At 38.8% G+C, this 16,453-nt stretch overlaps 1 protein-coding gene and 1 pseudogene across 3 annotated transcripts in view; both read right to left on the reverse strand.

The window, feature by feature from the left end:
* The window catches only part of LRRC49 (leucine rich repeat containing 49), a 149,080-nt gene that overhangs the window by 13,928 nt on the left and 118,699 nt on the right, over window positions 1–16,453 (reverse strand). For all 3 annotated transcript variants that reach the window (XM_007084559.3, XM_007084558.3, XM_042988486.1), the window contains 3 exons: window positions 15,817–16,054; window positions 5,243–5,428; window positions 2,320–2,429 (listed from right to left, as the gene is read on the reverse strand). In XM_007084559.3, the coding sequence (XP_007084621.2) occupies window positions 2,320–2,429; window positions 5,243–5,428; window positions 15,817–16,054 (534 nt within the window). The remainder of the gene's footprint in view (window positions 1–2,319; window positions 2,430–5,242; window positions 5,429–15,816; window positions 16,055–16,453) is intronic.
* LOC102955909 lies at window positions 14,087–15,390 on the reverse strand (annotated as a pseudogene).

Consider the following 16,453-nt stretch of genomic DNA (forward strand, 5'->3'; position numbering starts at 1 on the left):
TGGTAGATTATAGCTTTTGGTGTCATCAATTTTATTATCACTAATATTAATATTCCCAGATTTGTTTGTTACTGTTGTTGGCATTTGCCTGTTATATATTTTCATTCCTGTATTTTCAAACTTTATATATTGCTTTCTTTAGGGGTATTTCTCAAATACAACATGTAACTCAATTTTTAACTCAATTTGATAGCCAATATCTATTCATAGGAGAATTTCATTCATTAATATTTATTATAACTGATATGTTTATTTTTATTTCCCTTCCACATTTTTGTTGACCAATCCTTTTTCTTTTTAGTGGTTAATAAACTATACATCTAGCCTTTCTTCCTAATAGTAGTCCTTAAAATTTTAATACACACAGTTAAACATGTACTTTTCCATCAATTTCTGATGTTAATTAGTACCTATTATTGCTCCCAAAGGGAAAAAAACCTTAGCAAAGTTTAAGTTCCTTTCTTTTATGAATTTCTGGGATTTTTATCTTCCAGTTATTAATTTTTTCCTTATACATTAATATTTTTAGACAGCTCTAATTTTTACTTATTTCTTCCCACACCATCATTTCTTGAATTCAATGATTCCTATTTTTTTTTTTTTAATTTATTTTTTGAGGGGCGCCTGGGTGGCTCAGTCGGTTGAGAGACCGACTTCAGCTCAGGTCATGATCTCACGGTTTGTGAGTTTGAGCCCCACGTCGGGCTCTGTGATGACAGCTCAGAGCCTGGAGCCTGCTTCTGATTCTGTGTCTCCCTCTCTCTCTACCCCTCCTCCACTCATGCTCTGCCTCTCTCTGTCTCAGAAATAAATAAACATAAAAAAAATTTTTTTTTAAATAAAAAAAATAAATTTATTTTTTGAGAGAGAAAGAATGTGCGTGGGGGGACAGGGGTAAAGGAAGAGAGAGAGAGAGAATCCCAAGCAGGCTCCACGCCCGACATGGGGCTTGACCCCATGACTGTGAGATAATGACCTGAGCCGAAAGCAAGAGTCGGACATACAACCGACTGAACCACCCAGGCACCCCCAATACTTCCTATTTCTTGCATTCACTGTTCATTTTATGGCAGTTCCTCCTTCAGTACTTTTTTCCCAAGTGATTCTATAGGTGTTTTACGGGATTTAGATTCTACCAATCAGACACACTTGGATAAGATCTGAAATGAGAACTGAGTTATGTGGGGAAGTAGAGGTAACACACAAGATACCCATTTTTTTTTTTTTTTTTTGGCACAAATTACAGAAGGGCAACATGGCTCTGCAACCAAGTTCTGGGGACAGGCGTGGGGAACTTCCTGATCCTCAGTGTAGTTGAAGTGGTATGATTCTGGAGGCTGCAAACGGGGTGCCAGTGTCCTGCTTAGCCAACTCCCTGAGCAGAGGTGGCAGTTTCCTTGGTGGGTTGGTTCTGTGGTATCGTTCTGGGAGTCATGAGAATCCCACCTCTTCCAATGATTTTGTAGACAGCAAATTCCTTGTACATCAATTGTTTTCTGCTTATTCTAACCAGAGTGAATTCCCTTATCTATAACTGAATCATGGTGGACATACCGTCCCCCACTTCTCTCCTTCCATTCATGCACATTTTGTCAGTGTGGTCTGCCAGGTATACCTCTTCTAAGTATCTTTCAAATTATCCCCTTCTCCATTCTCATTGTCTTAGTTCATGCCTTCAAAATCTCCCTCCTAAACTATAACTAGCCTCCTCATCGGTCTCCAGTCCTTCCCTTTCTGTCCGCTCAAATGGCAGCCTTTCTAGAACAAACATCTAATCACATGATTCTTGTGCTGAATTACAAAGCACAAATATTCACTTCTGTTTTGAATGGATTCGAAATCAGACCACAGTCTTTCTAGCTTCATTTCCTGTCACTATTCACAATTATCCCATGCTCCAATTATGCTGAACTCTTTACAATTCCTCGTGCCTTTGCAGATCTCCTTCCCCTGTATCCTGTACGTGAAAAGCTACGCATTCCTGAAGAGCTAGGTAAAACCTTACCTCCTCTGTGAAGCCTTCCCTTATGTTCTTCTAAACTAAAGTTGGTCTTCCCTATACTCTTTCACTCCTCTCTTATAACATCTGAAACATTTACATTATAAGCGCTTACACATATCTTTAAACTATTAGCTTATAAGCCACACAAGAGCAAGGATCTTGTCTTCTTCATCTTTATACCCCAAGACGTTGAAGAGGGCTAGCCACAAGACAAATTTAGGATAAATCTTTGTGGGATGCACATGTGGCAGTTAAGAGTTATTCCTTTTTTCTACAGCAACGGAAATTCTATTAAAATGATAGAAATTAAAGATCACCTGGCATCACCCAGAATTGAAATCAGACGGTACTGGGGTAACTCGGAAGATGCTACGTGGGCTAGGATTCCAAAGAGCCTTTCAGCCATGATCATATCATTCTGCGTCACCTGAAGAGATACAATGGACGTGGGTCAAAATGACACTGTATCTAGCTTGATACAATTAACACATTTCCAAAGAGATGTCTAGCTTGAGTGTTTTCTTTTAGTCCAGGAAAGTACCTTCTCTGGGGCCGTAAGAGGAGAGCTCTCATTGACATATCTTTCTTCCCTGAGCTTAACTGGAATGAAGATGACAGGTGTGGCTCATGGTGATGGAGGATGATGGAGGTGATGAGTTAGCTCTGACTTAAAGCAATGTTCCGTGAGAATTAGACTTGAGGCACCTTAAATTCTTTATGAAATTTTTTTTCAGGAATCCTTTAGCTTCTTGGAGTAGAGTGATTTAAGGGGAAATTTCTCAAGTGTCAACAGAATAGATTCACTTTAATAACATGCCAAAGGTAAGCGAAGGTGTTGTTCATACCTTGCTTCTATAACAATAATTTTGTCCCTTCCTGAGAGATGGAACATTAGACAATTAAAGACACTCCTGTTCATTGTAAAATTATGTCTACCTTTCTCTCCACAAGGAATAATTTGTCACAGGTTTTCTCTGTGAGGGCTTATTCCTATCTTAACCAAGGAAGTACTAAAAGCTAAAATTAGGACTTGGATTAATATCTGGGCATATTTTCTTTACTGTAAAATAGGGTTGTTTGCATTTTAAATACGATTAGTTTGTGTATATAAATTTGGTGATTCCCAGCCAGGGGCCATTTTGGCCCCTAGAGAACACTGGACAATGTCTGGAGACATTTTTGGTTATCACAATGATCAGAGGGATGCTACCAGAATCTAGTGTGTTGAAGCCAGGGATGCTGTTAAGCGTCCTATGATGCACAGGACAGCCCCCACAACAAAGGACTACCTGGTCCCAAATGTCAACGGAGCTGAGGTTGAGAAACCCTGGCATAGTGAAATTTTGGAACATAAAAACATTCACTAATACTAGCTGTAATACACTTCACAGGCGTTTTCCAAAAAAACCAAACCCATAGTTCACCAGCATCTTATACCCAGGACTCCATGCAGACACTTTCCCTAGACCTTTGGAGTTCATGAGGCTGCTGTTCCCTCAAATCTTTCCTTTAGCGGACGACTCAGTTGTTTGGTCTAATATAGTCACCTAGTGGCCAGTGTAGGCCACTACGCCATCTTTTCTTCTTGATGCTCACTCACAATTCAATTTAATTCTATTTCAAGTAATATTATTCTCTCATATATAAAGAAAAGTAGATATATAATATTATTACATATTTTCAAGGTTGAGACAAGTAGCTTTATTTTAGACTTTTAAGAAAGGGTCCAATATCCCTGGAGCTGACATTTAAGGAAATTTAAATCAGAATAAGTTATACTGGCTCTTTCTAACTCTTCTCTCTTTAATGTAATGATATTGTACTATTCCTTCCTAGTTCAAGGTTCAATAATATTTAGTATACACTTCTAGTAGTGGTCTATGTCTGGATAAATACACTATTTAGGTTAATGGGGACAACAGTTTGGCCATTAATGAAGAATTACTCATCCATAGCTAAAATAACTAAAATAAAATAAAGTTTTCCAGATTTGGAAAACTTTGGGATTAGTTATGAGGTCTGATCAATGACTCATGACCTCTCTGGGCAAGTACCAAGGGAGTACACAAGAGTACACAAGACTGAACCAGATCTCGTGAGAACTAGCTGGAGAAATTAATAGTCCTCTGAAGATTCCAGATTTGTCCTACATCTTCAACAGATAGCTGATACCGTGGTCACGAGCCTCCTGTGGTTGATGCAAAAATCTCACTTGACTCTTTGCGCACTGACCCAGAGATCTCCAGTCTCTTAACCCTATGTTGGGTTTCTGGAGTACTAGGCCAGAGGCACTTGTAGTGCATAAGCTACAGAGAAATACGGTTGCTGTTACCACCATGCTGGCAAACCTGATTACCGCTCATTTTACAGTAAGGAGGTCTTCGGAATTTTAAGAGATAATCATAATAATACTAACAGCATAGAGAGATTGTCTTCCTTTGGAGGATTATTTATATTCAGTTCAGGAATTCCTCAATAGAGGAAGAACCCCAGTTTCTCTCTTCTCTTCCAAAATAATTGTTAGAGAACACGGTCTTTGGGTAAAAGGAAGATTAATCTTGTGGCAAGCTTAGCAGAATCAATCTGAAAAATAGCTTTTCACTAATAATATTCCAGGCCTGAGTTATCCAGTGCAAGTTATCCACAGGCAGCTGTTACAGACTATTAAAAAGCAGTCCAGACATTTACATACGCTTGTTTTATTTCCTTTTTCTCTCATGTTTACTTCCTCTTCTACCTTTCCTCCTTGCCTATTTCTCCTTCTCATTGTTTCTTTTTAAAATCATTCTTCTTTCCCTGTGTATATTCTCTTCTTTTCATCCCTTTACTCCTCCCTTCCTCTACTATGACCCTTACCAGCTGACATTTGGGTATTACTTCCCCACTTCTCCATCCTTCTTACATGCCAGGCAGCCTGTAAAACACTTTGACATAAGTGTTCTTTTAAAATTTTTTTAAGTTATCCCACCAACATTTTACTTCTCAAGTACTTTCAAACAACAGTAAAAGTATTTGCTATTCACCACGATTTGGTTGCTATTTTTAAAGTCTGTCTAGTGTTTTTGAAGTTTTTTTGATAGATTTTTAGCTCTCTGACATTGTAAATGTCAAGATTTGGGGAAAAAAACCCACAATATTTTTCAAAAGTTCTATCATGGTTACTGAAATTCCTGCCCATTTTTATGACTATTTTCCTTAAAAGGGAATATTAATTCTACAGTTGACTTATGTTTAGCTTACCTCTGTCCCGTTTATTTTCTGCATACTAAAATGGCTCAGCCTAAACAATACATAGTATTTCCAGAGTGTAAAATTGACAACTGGATTTCCTTGAGGATCAATTGTCAACTGGTCGACACGGCGGAGTTGAGCTAGTGCATTAAATTGCTGCAGCATTACAAGATTTGTTTCCTTGAATTTAAGGTGCTACAAAGATAAAACACACAGAAAAGCTGAACATTGAATTTAACCACCTTAAAATGTTAACATTAAAGCTTCACTGATCATTCCCCCAAGTAATCTGTAAACTTTGGGCTTAGCTAATGTTTTCAATTGCATTCAGTCAACTGAATCTACTAAACTTACATAATTTAAATCCATCTGATGCATTGTTGATGGAATCCATTAATCCACACAGTATTGAATTCTATGTGATTTCCTATCTGCAAAGGACATTCCCTACATACTAGCAAACTAAGATTCTTAAAATTACATAAATATTCAATAATCCAGACCTTTAGGCATTACAAAGATTTTACATGCTTTACACTGAATTAAGTCTACAAAGGAAAGATTAGAAATAAAACTTGCAAAGCTTTAAAAATATAGGGCTCACAATGTTTCTGAAAAGAACCAGCTATTCATTATTACCTGTATTTTGCTAATCACTATGCAGGCTAGTTCAATTGGCTATGGGAAAAGAAAATCACTAAAATGAAAATGCTAATGTAAATGTTCTTTCTGTGAAATTGGATGCTTTTTTTTAAACATATAGTCTCCACTTCTATCTGTATTCTTTAGGGAGGATGATGTGGCAAAAGAAAAAGTCACTATAAGAGGAGAGGTGAGGGAAATCACTTGGCTAACAGAGGAAAATATAACAATAATAAAAATTCAAGGAAGAACTCACAGTTTCTGCAAATAGATACTAATAAATAATGCAATAGTACGACAAAAAGCTAATTGGAAAAACTGGAAAAAGCTAATTTCTCAAACTAATTTTTAAAAAATTTTAATTCCAGTATAGTTAACATACAGTGTTATATTAGTTTCAGGTGTGCAATACAGTGATTCAACAGTTCTATACATTACTCAGTGCTCATCATGATAATTGTACTCTTAATCCCCATCATCTATTTTACCCATCCCCACCCACCTCCCCCCTGGCAACCATAAGTTTGTTCTCCATCGTTAAGAGTCTGTTTTTGGCTTGGTCTCTTCTTTCCTTTGTTTCTGAAATTCCACATATGAGTGAAATCATATGGTATGTCCTTCTCTGACTTATTTCATTATATCCTCTAGAGCCATTCGTATTGTTGCAAATGGCAAGATTTCATTCTTCTTATGGCTGAATAATATCCCATTGTACGTATGTATGTATGTATTTATATATATATTAGATATACACATAACATCTTCTTTACCCATTCATCTATGGATGGATACTTGGGCTGCTTCCATAGTTTTGTTATTGTAAATAATGCTGCAATAAACATAGGGGTGCATGTGTCTCTTCAGATTAATCTTTTTTGTATTCTTTTTCTTTTAAATGTTTATTTTTGAGAGAAAGAGGGCATAAGTGGGGAAGGGGCGGAGAGAGGAGGACAAAGGATCCAAAGCAGGCTCTGCACTGACAGCAGCAAGCCTTATGTGGGGCTTGAATTCACGAGCCATGAGATCATGACTCGAGCCGAAGTCGGACGCTCAACCAACTGAGCCACCCAGGCGCCCCAACATGTTTTTGTAATCTTTGTGTAAATACCTAGTAGTGCAATTACTGGATGGTAGCATACTTATATTTTTAATTTTCGGAGTAAACTCCATACTGTTTTCCACAGTGGCTACACCAGTTTGCATGCCCCCCAACAGTGCACAAGGGTGCCTTTTCCTCCATATACTCTCCACACTTGTTTCTTGTTTTTTTTCAATGTTTATTTATTTATTTTGAGAGAAAGTAGAGAACATGAACAGGGGAGGGGCAGAAAGAGAAGGAGAGAGAGAATCCCAAGCAGCTCTGTGCTATCGGCACAGAGCCTGATGTGGGGCCGAATCTCATGAACCGAGATCATGACCTGAACCAAAATCAAGAAGCAGATGCCCAACCGACTGAGCCACCCAGGTGCCCCGGTTTCTCGTGTTTTTTTATTTTAACCATTCTGACAGCTGTGAGGTGATATCTCATTGTGTTTTTGACTTGCATTTCCTTGATGATGAGTGATGTTGAGCATCTTTTCATGTGTCTGTTGACCATCATCAGTATGTCTTCCTTGGAGAAATGTCTGTTCATGTCTTCTGCCCATTTTTAAATTAGATTATTTTAGGTGTTGAGTTGTAGAAGTTCTTTATACATTTGGGATACTGACCCTTTATTGAATATGTCATTTGCAAATATCTACTCCATTTGGTAGATTGCCTTTTAGTTTTATTGATTCTTTCCTTTGTTGTGCAGAAGCTTTTTATTTTTTAAGTATTCTCAATAATTTATTTTTGCTTTTGTTTCCCTTGCCTCAGAAAACATATCTAGAAAGACGCTGCTTTGGCTGATGTTAATGAAGTTACTACCTTTGTTCTGTTCTAGGACTTTTTTGGTTTCAGGTCTCACATTTAGGTACTTAATCCATTTTGAGTTTATTTTTGTGTGTGGTGTAAGAAAGTGGTCCAGTTTCATTCTTTTGCGTGTAGCTGTCTAGTTTTCCCAACAACATTTGTTGAAAAGACTGTCTTTTTTCCATTGCATATTCTTGCCTTCTTTGTTGAAGATTAATGGACTATATAATCGTGGGCTTATTTCTGGAGTCTCTATTCTGTTCCACTGATCGATGTACCTATTTTTGTGCCAGTACCATACTGCTTTGATTACTACAGCTTGGTAGTATATCTTGAAATCCGGGATTGTGATACCTCTAGTTTTGTTCTTCTTTTTCAAGACTGCTTTGGCTATTCGGGTTTTTTTGCGGTTCCATACAAATTTTAGGATTGTCTGTTCTAGATCTGTGAAAAATGCTCGTGGTATTTTGATAGGGATCGCATTAAATCTGTAGATTGCTTTGGATAGTATGAACATTTAAACAATATTTGTTCTTCCAATCCATTAGCACAGAATATCTTTCCATTTCTTTGTGTCATCTTCAATTTCCTTCATGAATGAGTTTTCAGAGTACAGGTCTTTCACCTCCTTGGTTATTTCTAGGTATTCTATTATTCTTGGTGCCACTGTAAATAGGGCTGTTTTCTTAATTTCTTTCTGCTACTTCATTATTGGAGTATGGAAATGTAATGGATTTCTATATATTGATTTTGTATCCTGAGACCTCACTGAGAGTTAGAGGATTTTTATCATGAATGGATATTATACTCTGTCAAATGTTTTATCTACATCTATTGAAATGATCATATGATTTTTATCCCCTCTCTTGTTGATGTGATGTATCATGTTGATTGATTCGCAAATATTAAACCACTCTTGCATCCTGGGAATGAATCCCAGTTGATTGTGGTGAATGATTTTTTTAATGGATGTGATTTACTAGTATTTTATTGAGTGTTTTTGCATCTATGTTCAGCAGAGATACTGGTCTGTAACTCTTTTTTTGTAGTGATTTTATCTGGTTTTGGCATCAGGATAATGCTGTCCTCATAGAATGAACTTGGAAGCCTTCTTTTCTCTTCTACTTTTTGGAATAGTTTGAGAAGAATAGGTATTCACTCTTCTTTAAATGTTTGGTAGAATTTACCTGTGAAGCTGTCTGGTCCTGGACTTTTGTTTGTTGGAAGGTTTTGATTACTGATTCAATGTCATTGCTGGTAATCAATCTGTTCAAACTTTCTATTTCTTCTTGATTCAGTTTTGGTAGTTTATATGCTTTTAGGAATTTATACATTTCTCCTACGTTGTCCAGTTTGTTGGCATATAATTTTTCACAATAGTCTCTTATAATCCTTTGTATTTCTGTGGTGTCAGTAGTTAGTTCTTCTCTTTCATTTCTGATTTTGAATCTCTCTCTCTCTCTCTCTCTCTCTCTCTCTCTCTCTCTCTCTCACGAATCTGGCTAAAGGTTTATTAATTTTGTTGATCTTTTCAAAGAACCAGCTCCTGGTTTCATTGATCTGTTCTATTGCTTTTTGTTTCTATTTCATGTATGTCTACTCTATTCTTTATTATTTCCTTCCTTCTACTGGTTTTGGGTTTTGTTTGTTCTTTTTCTAGCTTCTTTAGGTGTAAGATTAGGTTGTTTGAGATTTTTCTTGCTTCTTGAGGTAGGCTCTATTGCTCTAAACTTCCCTCTTAGAATAGCTTTTGCTGCATCCTGAGGATTTTGGACCATAGTGCTTTCATTTTCATTTACTTCCATGTATTTTTTCATTTCTGCTCTGATTTCTTGGCTGACCCATTCACTGTTTAGTAGCATGTTATTTAATCTCCATGTACTTGTGTTCTTTCCTGATTTTTTCTTGTGGTTGATTTCTAGTTTCACAGTGTTGTGATCAGAAAAGATGCATGGATGGGGCACCTGGGTGGCTCAGTTGGTTGAGTGTCTGACTTCAGCTCAGGTCATGATCTTGCAGACTGTGAGTTCGAGCCCCATGTCGGGCTCTGTGCTGACAGCTCAGAGCCTGGAGCCTGCTTCGGATTCTGTGTCTCCCTCTTTCTTTGTCCCTCCCCTGCTCATGCTCTGTCTCTCTTTCTCTCTCTCTCTGGTGAAAATAAATAAACATTAAAAAAATTAAAAAAAAAGAAAAGAAAAGATGCATGGTATGATGTCAGTCTTTTTGAATTTGCTGAAGTGGCCTAATATGTGACCTATTCCAGGGAATGTTTCATGTGCACTTGAAAAGAATGTGCACTCTGCTGTTTAGGATGGAATGTTTTGAATACATTTGTTAGACGCATCTGGTCCAATATGTCCTTCAAAGCCACTTTTTCCTCGTTGATTTTCTATTCGGTTGATGTATCCACTGATGCAAGTGGGGTGTTAAAGCCCCCTAATGTTATTGGATTACTATCAATTATTTCCTTTATATTTGCTTTTAGCTGCTTTATGCATATGGGTGCTTTCATGTTGGGTGCATAAATATTTGCAATTATTATGTATTCTTGTTCCCTTTATTATCATATAGTATCCTTCTTTGTCTCTTGTTACAGTCTTTGTTTTAAAGTCTATTTTGTTTTATATAAGTATTGCTACTCCAGCTTTCTTTTCACTTCCATTTGCATGATACATGCATTTCCATCCCTTCACTTTCAATCTGCATGTGTCTTTAGGTCTAAAATGACTCTCCTGTAGGCAGCATTTAGATGGGTCTTGCTTTTTTGTCCATTCCATCACCCTATATCTTTTGATTAGAACGTGGTCCATTTACATTCAAAGTAATTATTGATAGGTATGTACTTGTTGCCATTTTGTTGCATGTTTTATGGTTGTTTTAGTAGATGTTTAGTATGGTTGTTTTAGTAAATGTTACCATTTATATGTAACATCTTATGCATATAGCAGTCTTTTTAAGTTGACAGCTGCTTAAGTGTGAACCTATTATAAAAACACCAAATTTTTACTCCTCTCCTTTCCACATTTTAGGAATATTGTGTCATACATTACATCCTTTTGTGAATCCTTTGACTGATTTTTATGGATATACTTGATTTTACTGCTTTTGTGCTTTCTACTTTTCTCACTCCTGCTTTTAGTCTTTCCATTCCACTCAAAGAGACCCCCCCTTTAACATTTCTTGTAGGGCTGGTGTAGTGATGATGAATTCTTCTAACTTTTGTTTGTCTGGGAAATTCTTTGTCTCTCCTTCTATTATGAATGATAGCCTTGCTGGATAGAATATTCTTGGTTGCATGTTTTTTTCTTTTAGCACTTTGAATATATAATGCCACTCCCTTCTAACCTGCAAAGCTTATGCTGAAAAATCAGCTCATTTCCCTTCTATGTAACTGTTTCCTTTTCTGTTGCTTTTAAAATTGTGTATTTATCACTACTTTTTACCATCTTAATTACCATGTGCCTTGCTGTGGACCTCCTTGGGTTGATTTTATTGTGGGCTCTCTGTGCCTCCTGGATCTGGATTTGTTTCCTTCTGCCCCCTTTTCTCTTTCTTCCTTTTCTGGGGTCCCTATTGTGTGGAAGTTATGCTTGATGGTGTAGCTGAGTTCCCTTAGTCTGTTTTCATTTTTTATTATTATTTTTCTCTCCCCTGTTCTCTTGGTTGGTTTCCATTACTGTGTCCTCCAGGTCACTGATCCATTCTTCTGCTTCCTCTAGCCTACTATTTATTCCATCTAGTGTATTTTTAATTTCAATTATTGAGTTATGTATTTCTGATTGGTTCTCTTTAAATGTTTTTTATTTCTTTGTTGAGGGTCTTACTGAGGTCCTCCACTCTTAAGTCCAGTAAGTATCTTTACTTAAAATTCTCTATCAGGCACATTACTTATCTCCACTTTATTTAGCTCTTTTGTGATTTTGTCCTGTTCTTTTATTTGGGATGTATTCCTCTGTCTCTTCATTTTGTCTAACTCTCTGTGCTTTTTCCCATGTGTTGGGAAAGTCAGTTACATCTTCTGCTCTTGAAAGTAGTGGCCTTATGAAGAAGAGGTCCTATAGTGCCCTGCAAAAGAATGTCCCCTGTTCACCAGAACCTGGTGCTTCAGAGGTGTCTCCTACGTCTGCTTTGTACAATCTACTGTTGTGGCTGAGCTGTGTTTGCCTTTAGTCCAGTCATCTGCAATGGTTCTCTTTGTTGTGGGCAGGATTTGGTCCCTGTGTTGTTAGCGGGCCAGTCTGGGGGCCGCCTTGGCTTGAGTTGAGTCAGACTAGGTGTTTGCCAGAGATGCAGTAGCACTGAACTGCTGGGCACTTTCTCTGTGTTGTCCCCTGAGAAACTTTCATCGGTGGTCAAGGCCTACAGTCAGACTCGATATCTGACCCCAGCCTATTGCTGGGGCCACAGTCAGACTGCTGTGTGGTTATCCTCCCCTCTCCCCAGGGCAGGAGTCACTTTGGAGTGGTGTTGGCCCCTTTCGAGGCCGCTTGCACAGTGCCAGGCTTGAGGTACCACTTTGGATGGGCTCTGGCCAAGGGTGTATTGGAAGGGGGCAGGTCTATAGGAGACTGCAGGTGGAGGGCATATGGTGCCAGCAAGGTCTGCATCCATCCACTACAGGAGGGGAGAGGCAGCCACCCAGGATACCTCCTTCCCAGGCCAGGATGGAGGGGGCATGTTTGTAGAAGCACGTGGGGATGGGGCATACTGCTCACAAGCTAGGTGGAGAGTGCTGGTGTTGCACTAGTTCCTGCAGGTGTCTGTGTATCTAGGCTGTGGGGTGGGGGATGGGAAATGGCACCTGCCTGCTCTTGTGGTCTTGGAAAGGTCTCCAAAAGATCCCTGCCCCTCCAGCACATGTTCTGACACTAGTAAACAAATCTTCCCCGGATATCCCGTATATCCCGGGAATTTTTCGAACTGCTGCTTCTATGTTGTGTATCAGTAGGACTGTTTGTTGTGCTGTCTCTTTAAGGGTGGGAACTCCATTTCCTCTAGCCCTCTGGCTCTTCCAGAGCCACACCCGCTGGTTTTTAAAGTTTATTTATTTTGAGAGACAGAGAGTGTAAGCAGGGGAGGGGCAGAGAGAGAGGGAGAGAGAGAATCCCAAGCAGGCTCTACGCCATGTGAGGCTCAATCCTACTAACTGTGAGTTCATGACCTGAACCGAAATCAGGAGTCGGACACTTAACTGACTGAGCCACCCAGGTACCCTATGCCTGCTGGTTTTTAAGTTTACAGGTGTTAAGGCCCACTGATTGTAAGAACTCAGAGTTAGGCCCCTCTGGTTTTCAAAGCCAAATGTTATAGGGATTCGTCTCCTAGTGTGGGGCCTCCATGCCTGGGTGCCTGGCATGGGGGTCTGCTCCTCTCCTCTCCCATGGACAGTCCCACAGGTTTGTTCATCTCCCAACCTGTCTCTGCCCTTCCAACCCTCTTCAGTGTAGCCTCTTTTTTACATTTAGTTGTGGATAATCTGTTCTGCCAGTCTTCAGGTTGTTTTCTGGGTTATTTACACTGATGTGGGTGTTGTCTACTTGTATCCATGAGACAAGGTGAACTTAGAATCTTCCTACTCCACCATATTCCCTTTCTCAAACTAATATTAATGAGCTACTAAAATTATTATTTTTTAGAAAATAATCTATACATAGGTTTATTTAATCAATGCATGAACTACTACCCAAAGCCAAAAGATAAGGTTCCCATTTCAATTAGATATTTCAACTCAATAATCTCTAAAGAACTTCAGATTTTCCCATCTTATAAAGCAGGTGTTGACAATTTTCTGAAAAGGCTTACATAGTAAATATTTTAGGCTTTGCAAGCCTTACAGTCTCTGTTGCAACTACTCAAAGCAGCCATAGACAATATGTAAAGAAATGAGTATAGCTATGTTCCAATGAAGCTTTCTTTATGGACAATATTTGAATTTCATGTAGTTTCCACATGTCATGAAATATCAGTCTTTGATTTCTTCCCCCAACCATTTAAAAATTCAGAAATCATTCTTAGCTTGTGGAAAAATAAATAACAGGCAGCAGGCCAGATGTGGCCCATGTGCCATAGGTTTGCCAACACCTGCTCCAGAATAATCCCTTAAAAATCTAGTCACCTTAAGGGGCACCTGGGTGGCTCAGTCAGTTAAGTGTCCAACTTGAGCTTGGGTCATGATCTCAGGGTTCATGGGTTCAAGCCCCATACTGGGCTCTCTGCTGTCAGCACAGAGACTGCTTCAGATCCTCTGTCCTGATCTCTTTCTGCTCCTCCTCTACTCACTCTCTCAAAAAAATAAACATTAAAAAAAATCTAGTTACCTTAAAATTTCAAATTGTTACTTCCCAGAGATTAACGTGATTATTCAAATCTTCATCAGTAACTTCTTTTAGATCAGCTGGTTTCCACTTTGGTCTCTGGTCTTTATCTAGTAAAACTGCCCTAACACCTTCATGAAAGCCATGGCTTCCCGCACAAGCTTGACTCAACTGATATTCCAGAGTTAATACTTCTTGCAAGGTCTTTGAAGACCCCTCCATGAGTTGCCTTAGTGTGATATTTAGGGATGCTGGAGACATTTTATTAATTACCTTCAACTGTTCTAAGGCAAAAGATGGACTATCTTGCTGTAAATTTTCAATAACCTGTTCCACACTATTGGCCAAGAACCAACTGTTTATTTTGTCCATGTGGTCCTCAAGGATAAAAGACTTGTCTTGATCAGTCTTGGACTTTGTATGGTAACCTCTAAGACATCTGCAATATTTTCTTTTGGAGGAGATTTTAGGGCTAACAAATCTTCTAACATGCCAACTTTTCAGAATCCATAAAATGCGTCGCAATTCCTGCTGTGTATGTATCTCTTCCCTTCAGCCTGAATCCTGTTAATGCAAGGAAGTAACCAAGTTTTCCTTGAAGTCATGGCAAGAAAGAACCTCCACCCACATCAGGGAATAGTCCAAACAGCAATTGGTGAATCGCTATTAAGTTGCTATTTCCGGCATCGCAAAGAGAGACTTTTCAGTAGCCGCTTGGAATTGTCCATGAACTGAGAGACAAACTCCCCCACCCCCTGTGATGCCACGAATAAGTGCAACATATGGTTTCTGGCAAGAATCAATGGATTGTTCAGCATATATTTTTCTCTAAAGAAATCTTGAGCTATCTTCTGGTTTGCCTTACCACCTTCTGAGATCACTCTGATATCACCCCAGCACAGAAAGCCTTTCCACTATAATAAATGGAATAATCATTATAATCATTATAAATAATGATCAGGACAGTTTCGGGATCTTGTTCCCAATTCCTTAGCTGTGGATAAATTTGCCACATCATATTAAGATTCAGTGCATTTAGGAACTTTGGTCTGTTTAGCATTATCACTCCTGCACGACGTTTTCTTTCCAATTGTACTTTTCTACTGCATCCGTGTGCCTAGACATTCTAACCCTAGAGGCTGGAGGTCCAAGATCAAGGCACCTGCAGATTCAGTCTCATGAAGTCCCTCTTCCTGGTTCACAAAAGGCGGTCTTCTCGCTGTGTCCTCCCAAAAGTTTCAGTATGATATTAGCCCTTTTGGATGAATTAAACCTGGACCTGAGCCTCCACACCTCCCGCAGCCCCATGGCGAAGACACTCACGAGCCTAAAGTCTAAAATTATTTTAAATGTTTATAAGGGGACTACTGTAATAATCATATATAAATGTACATGTCCCATTGATACTAGGTACAATACATGAATACATAATATAGGATTAGGTGAGGTCCTGCTGAATGCTTTATAAAGCAGAAATATATGGTTTGAATAAAATTGTATTAGTCCTTTATACTCCATAAAGGATAATTTTATAGAGAGACGATTTCCAATATTAACAGAAAATTGCAAAGCCATTCATGAATACTGATTTAAATCCCAGATCCAGAAAATCAAGAGCTTAGTCTCCCCACCAGATAGAAACTGCATACATAAAAGTTAAGACAGGCCTTTGGGCTGAACACACAAGTCATGATCGGGGATAATTCAAATATACGACTAAAAGAGAATGTTTACCAGAGAATTAGGAAACTTCATCTTCAATTTTGGAAGCACTTGGACGATTTCATCAAATTCTATGAAAGTGAAGGACACGGTTGTCACCATTCCTGCTGTTTGAACACTCCAATTCCGATCTAGAGATTCCAGTGCTCCTGAGCCATAGAGGGAAAGTGTGTCCCCGTCCACTTCAACAAGGTGTGTGTCTGTGACAGATAAACCTTGTAAAGCGCTGGTAAGTCCTGAGTCCAGAGACCTGGAAAATGTAACACACAATTTTATTTTATTTTTTTAATTTTTTTTAACGTTTATTTATTTTTGAAACAGAGAGAGGCAGAACATGAACAGGAGAGGGGCAGAGAGAGAGGGAGACACAGATTCTGAAACGGGCTCCAGGCTCTCAGCCTCCAGGCTCTCAGCCGTCAGCACAGAGCCTGATGCGGGTCTCGAACTCACAGACCGTAAGATCATGACCTGAGCCGAAGTCGGACGCTTAACCGACTCAGCCACCCAGGCGCCCCAGCAACACACAATTTTAAATGAAAGTCTTATCATGCAAAGTAAAGAAGAGCCAATGAAAATCTGTTGGAAAAGGTATGTGAACTTGGAAATTTTATGTTCATTTTTCGTTGTTTCAATAATTAAATCCAGAGCA

The sequence above is a fragment of the Panthera tigris genome, chromosome B3 (assembly GCF_018350195.1).
Source record: "Panthera tigris isolate Pti1 chromosome B3, P.tigris_Pti1_mat1.1, whole genome shotgun sequence".
NCBI lineage: Eukaryota > Metazoa > Chordata > Mammalia > Carnivora > Felidae > Panthera > Panthera tigris.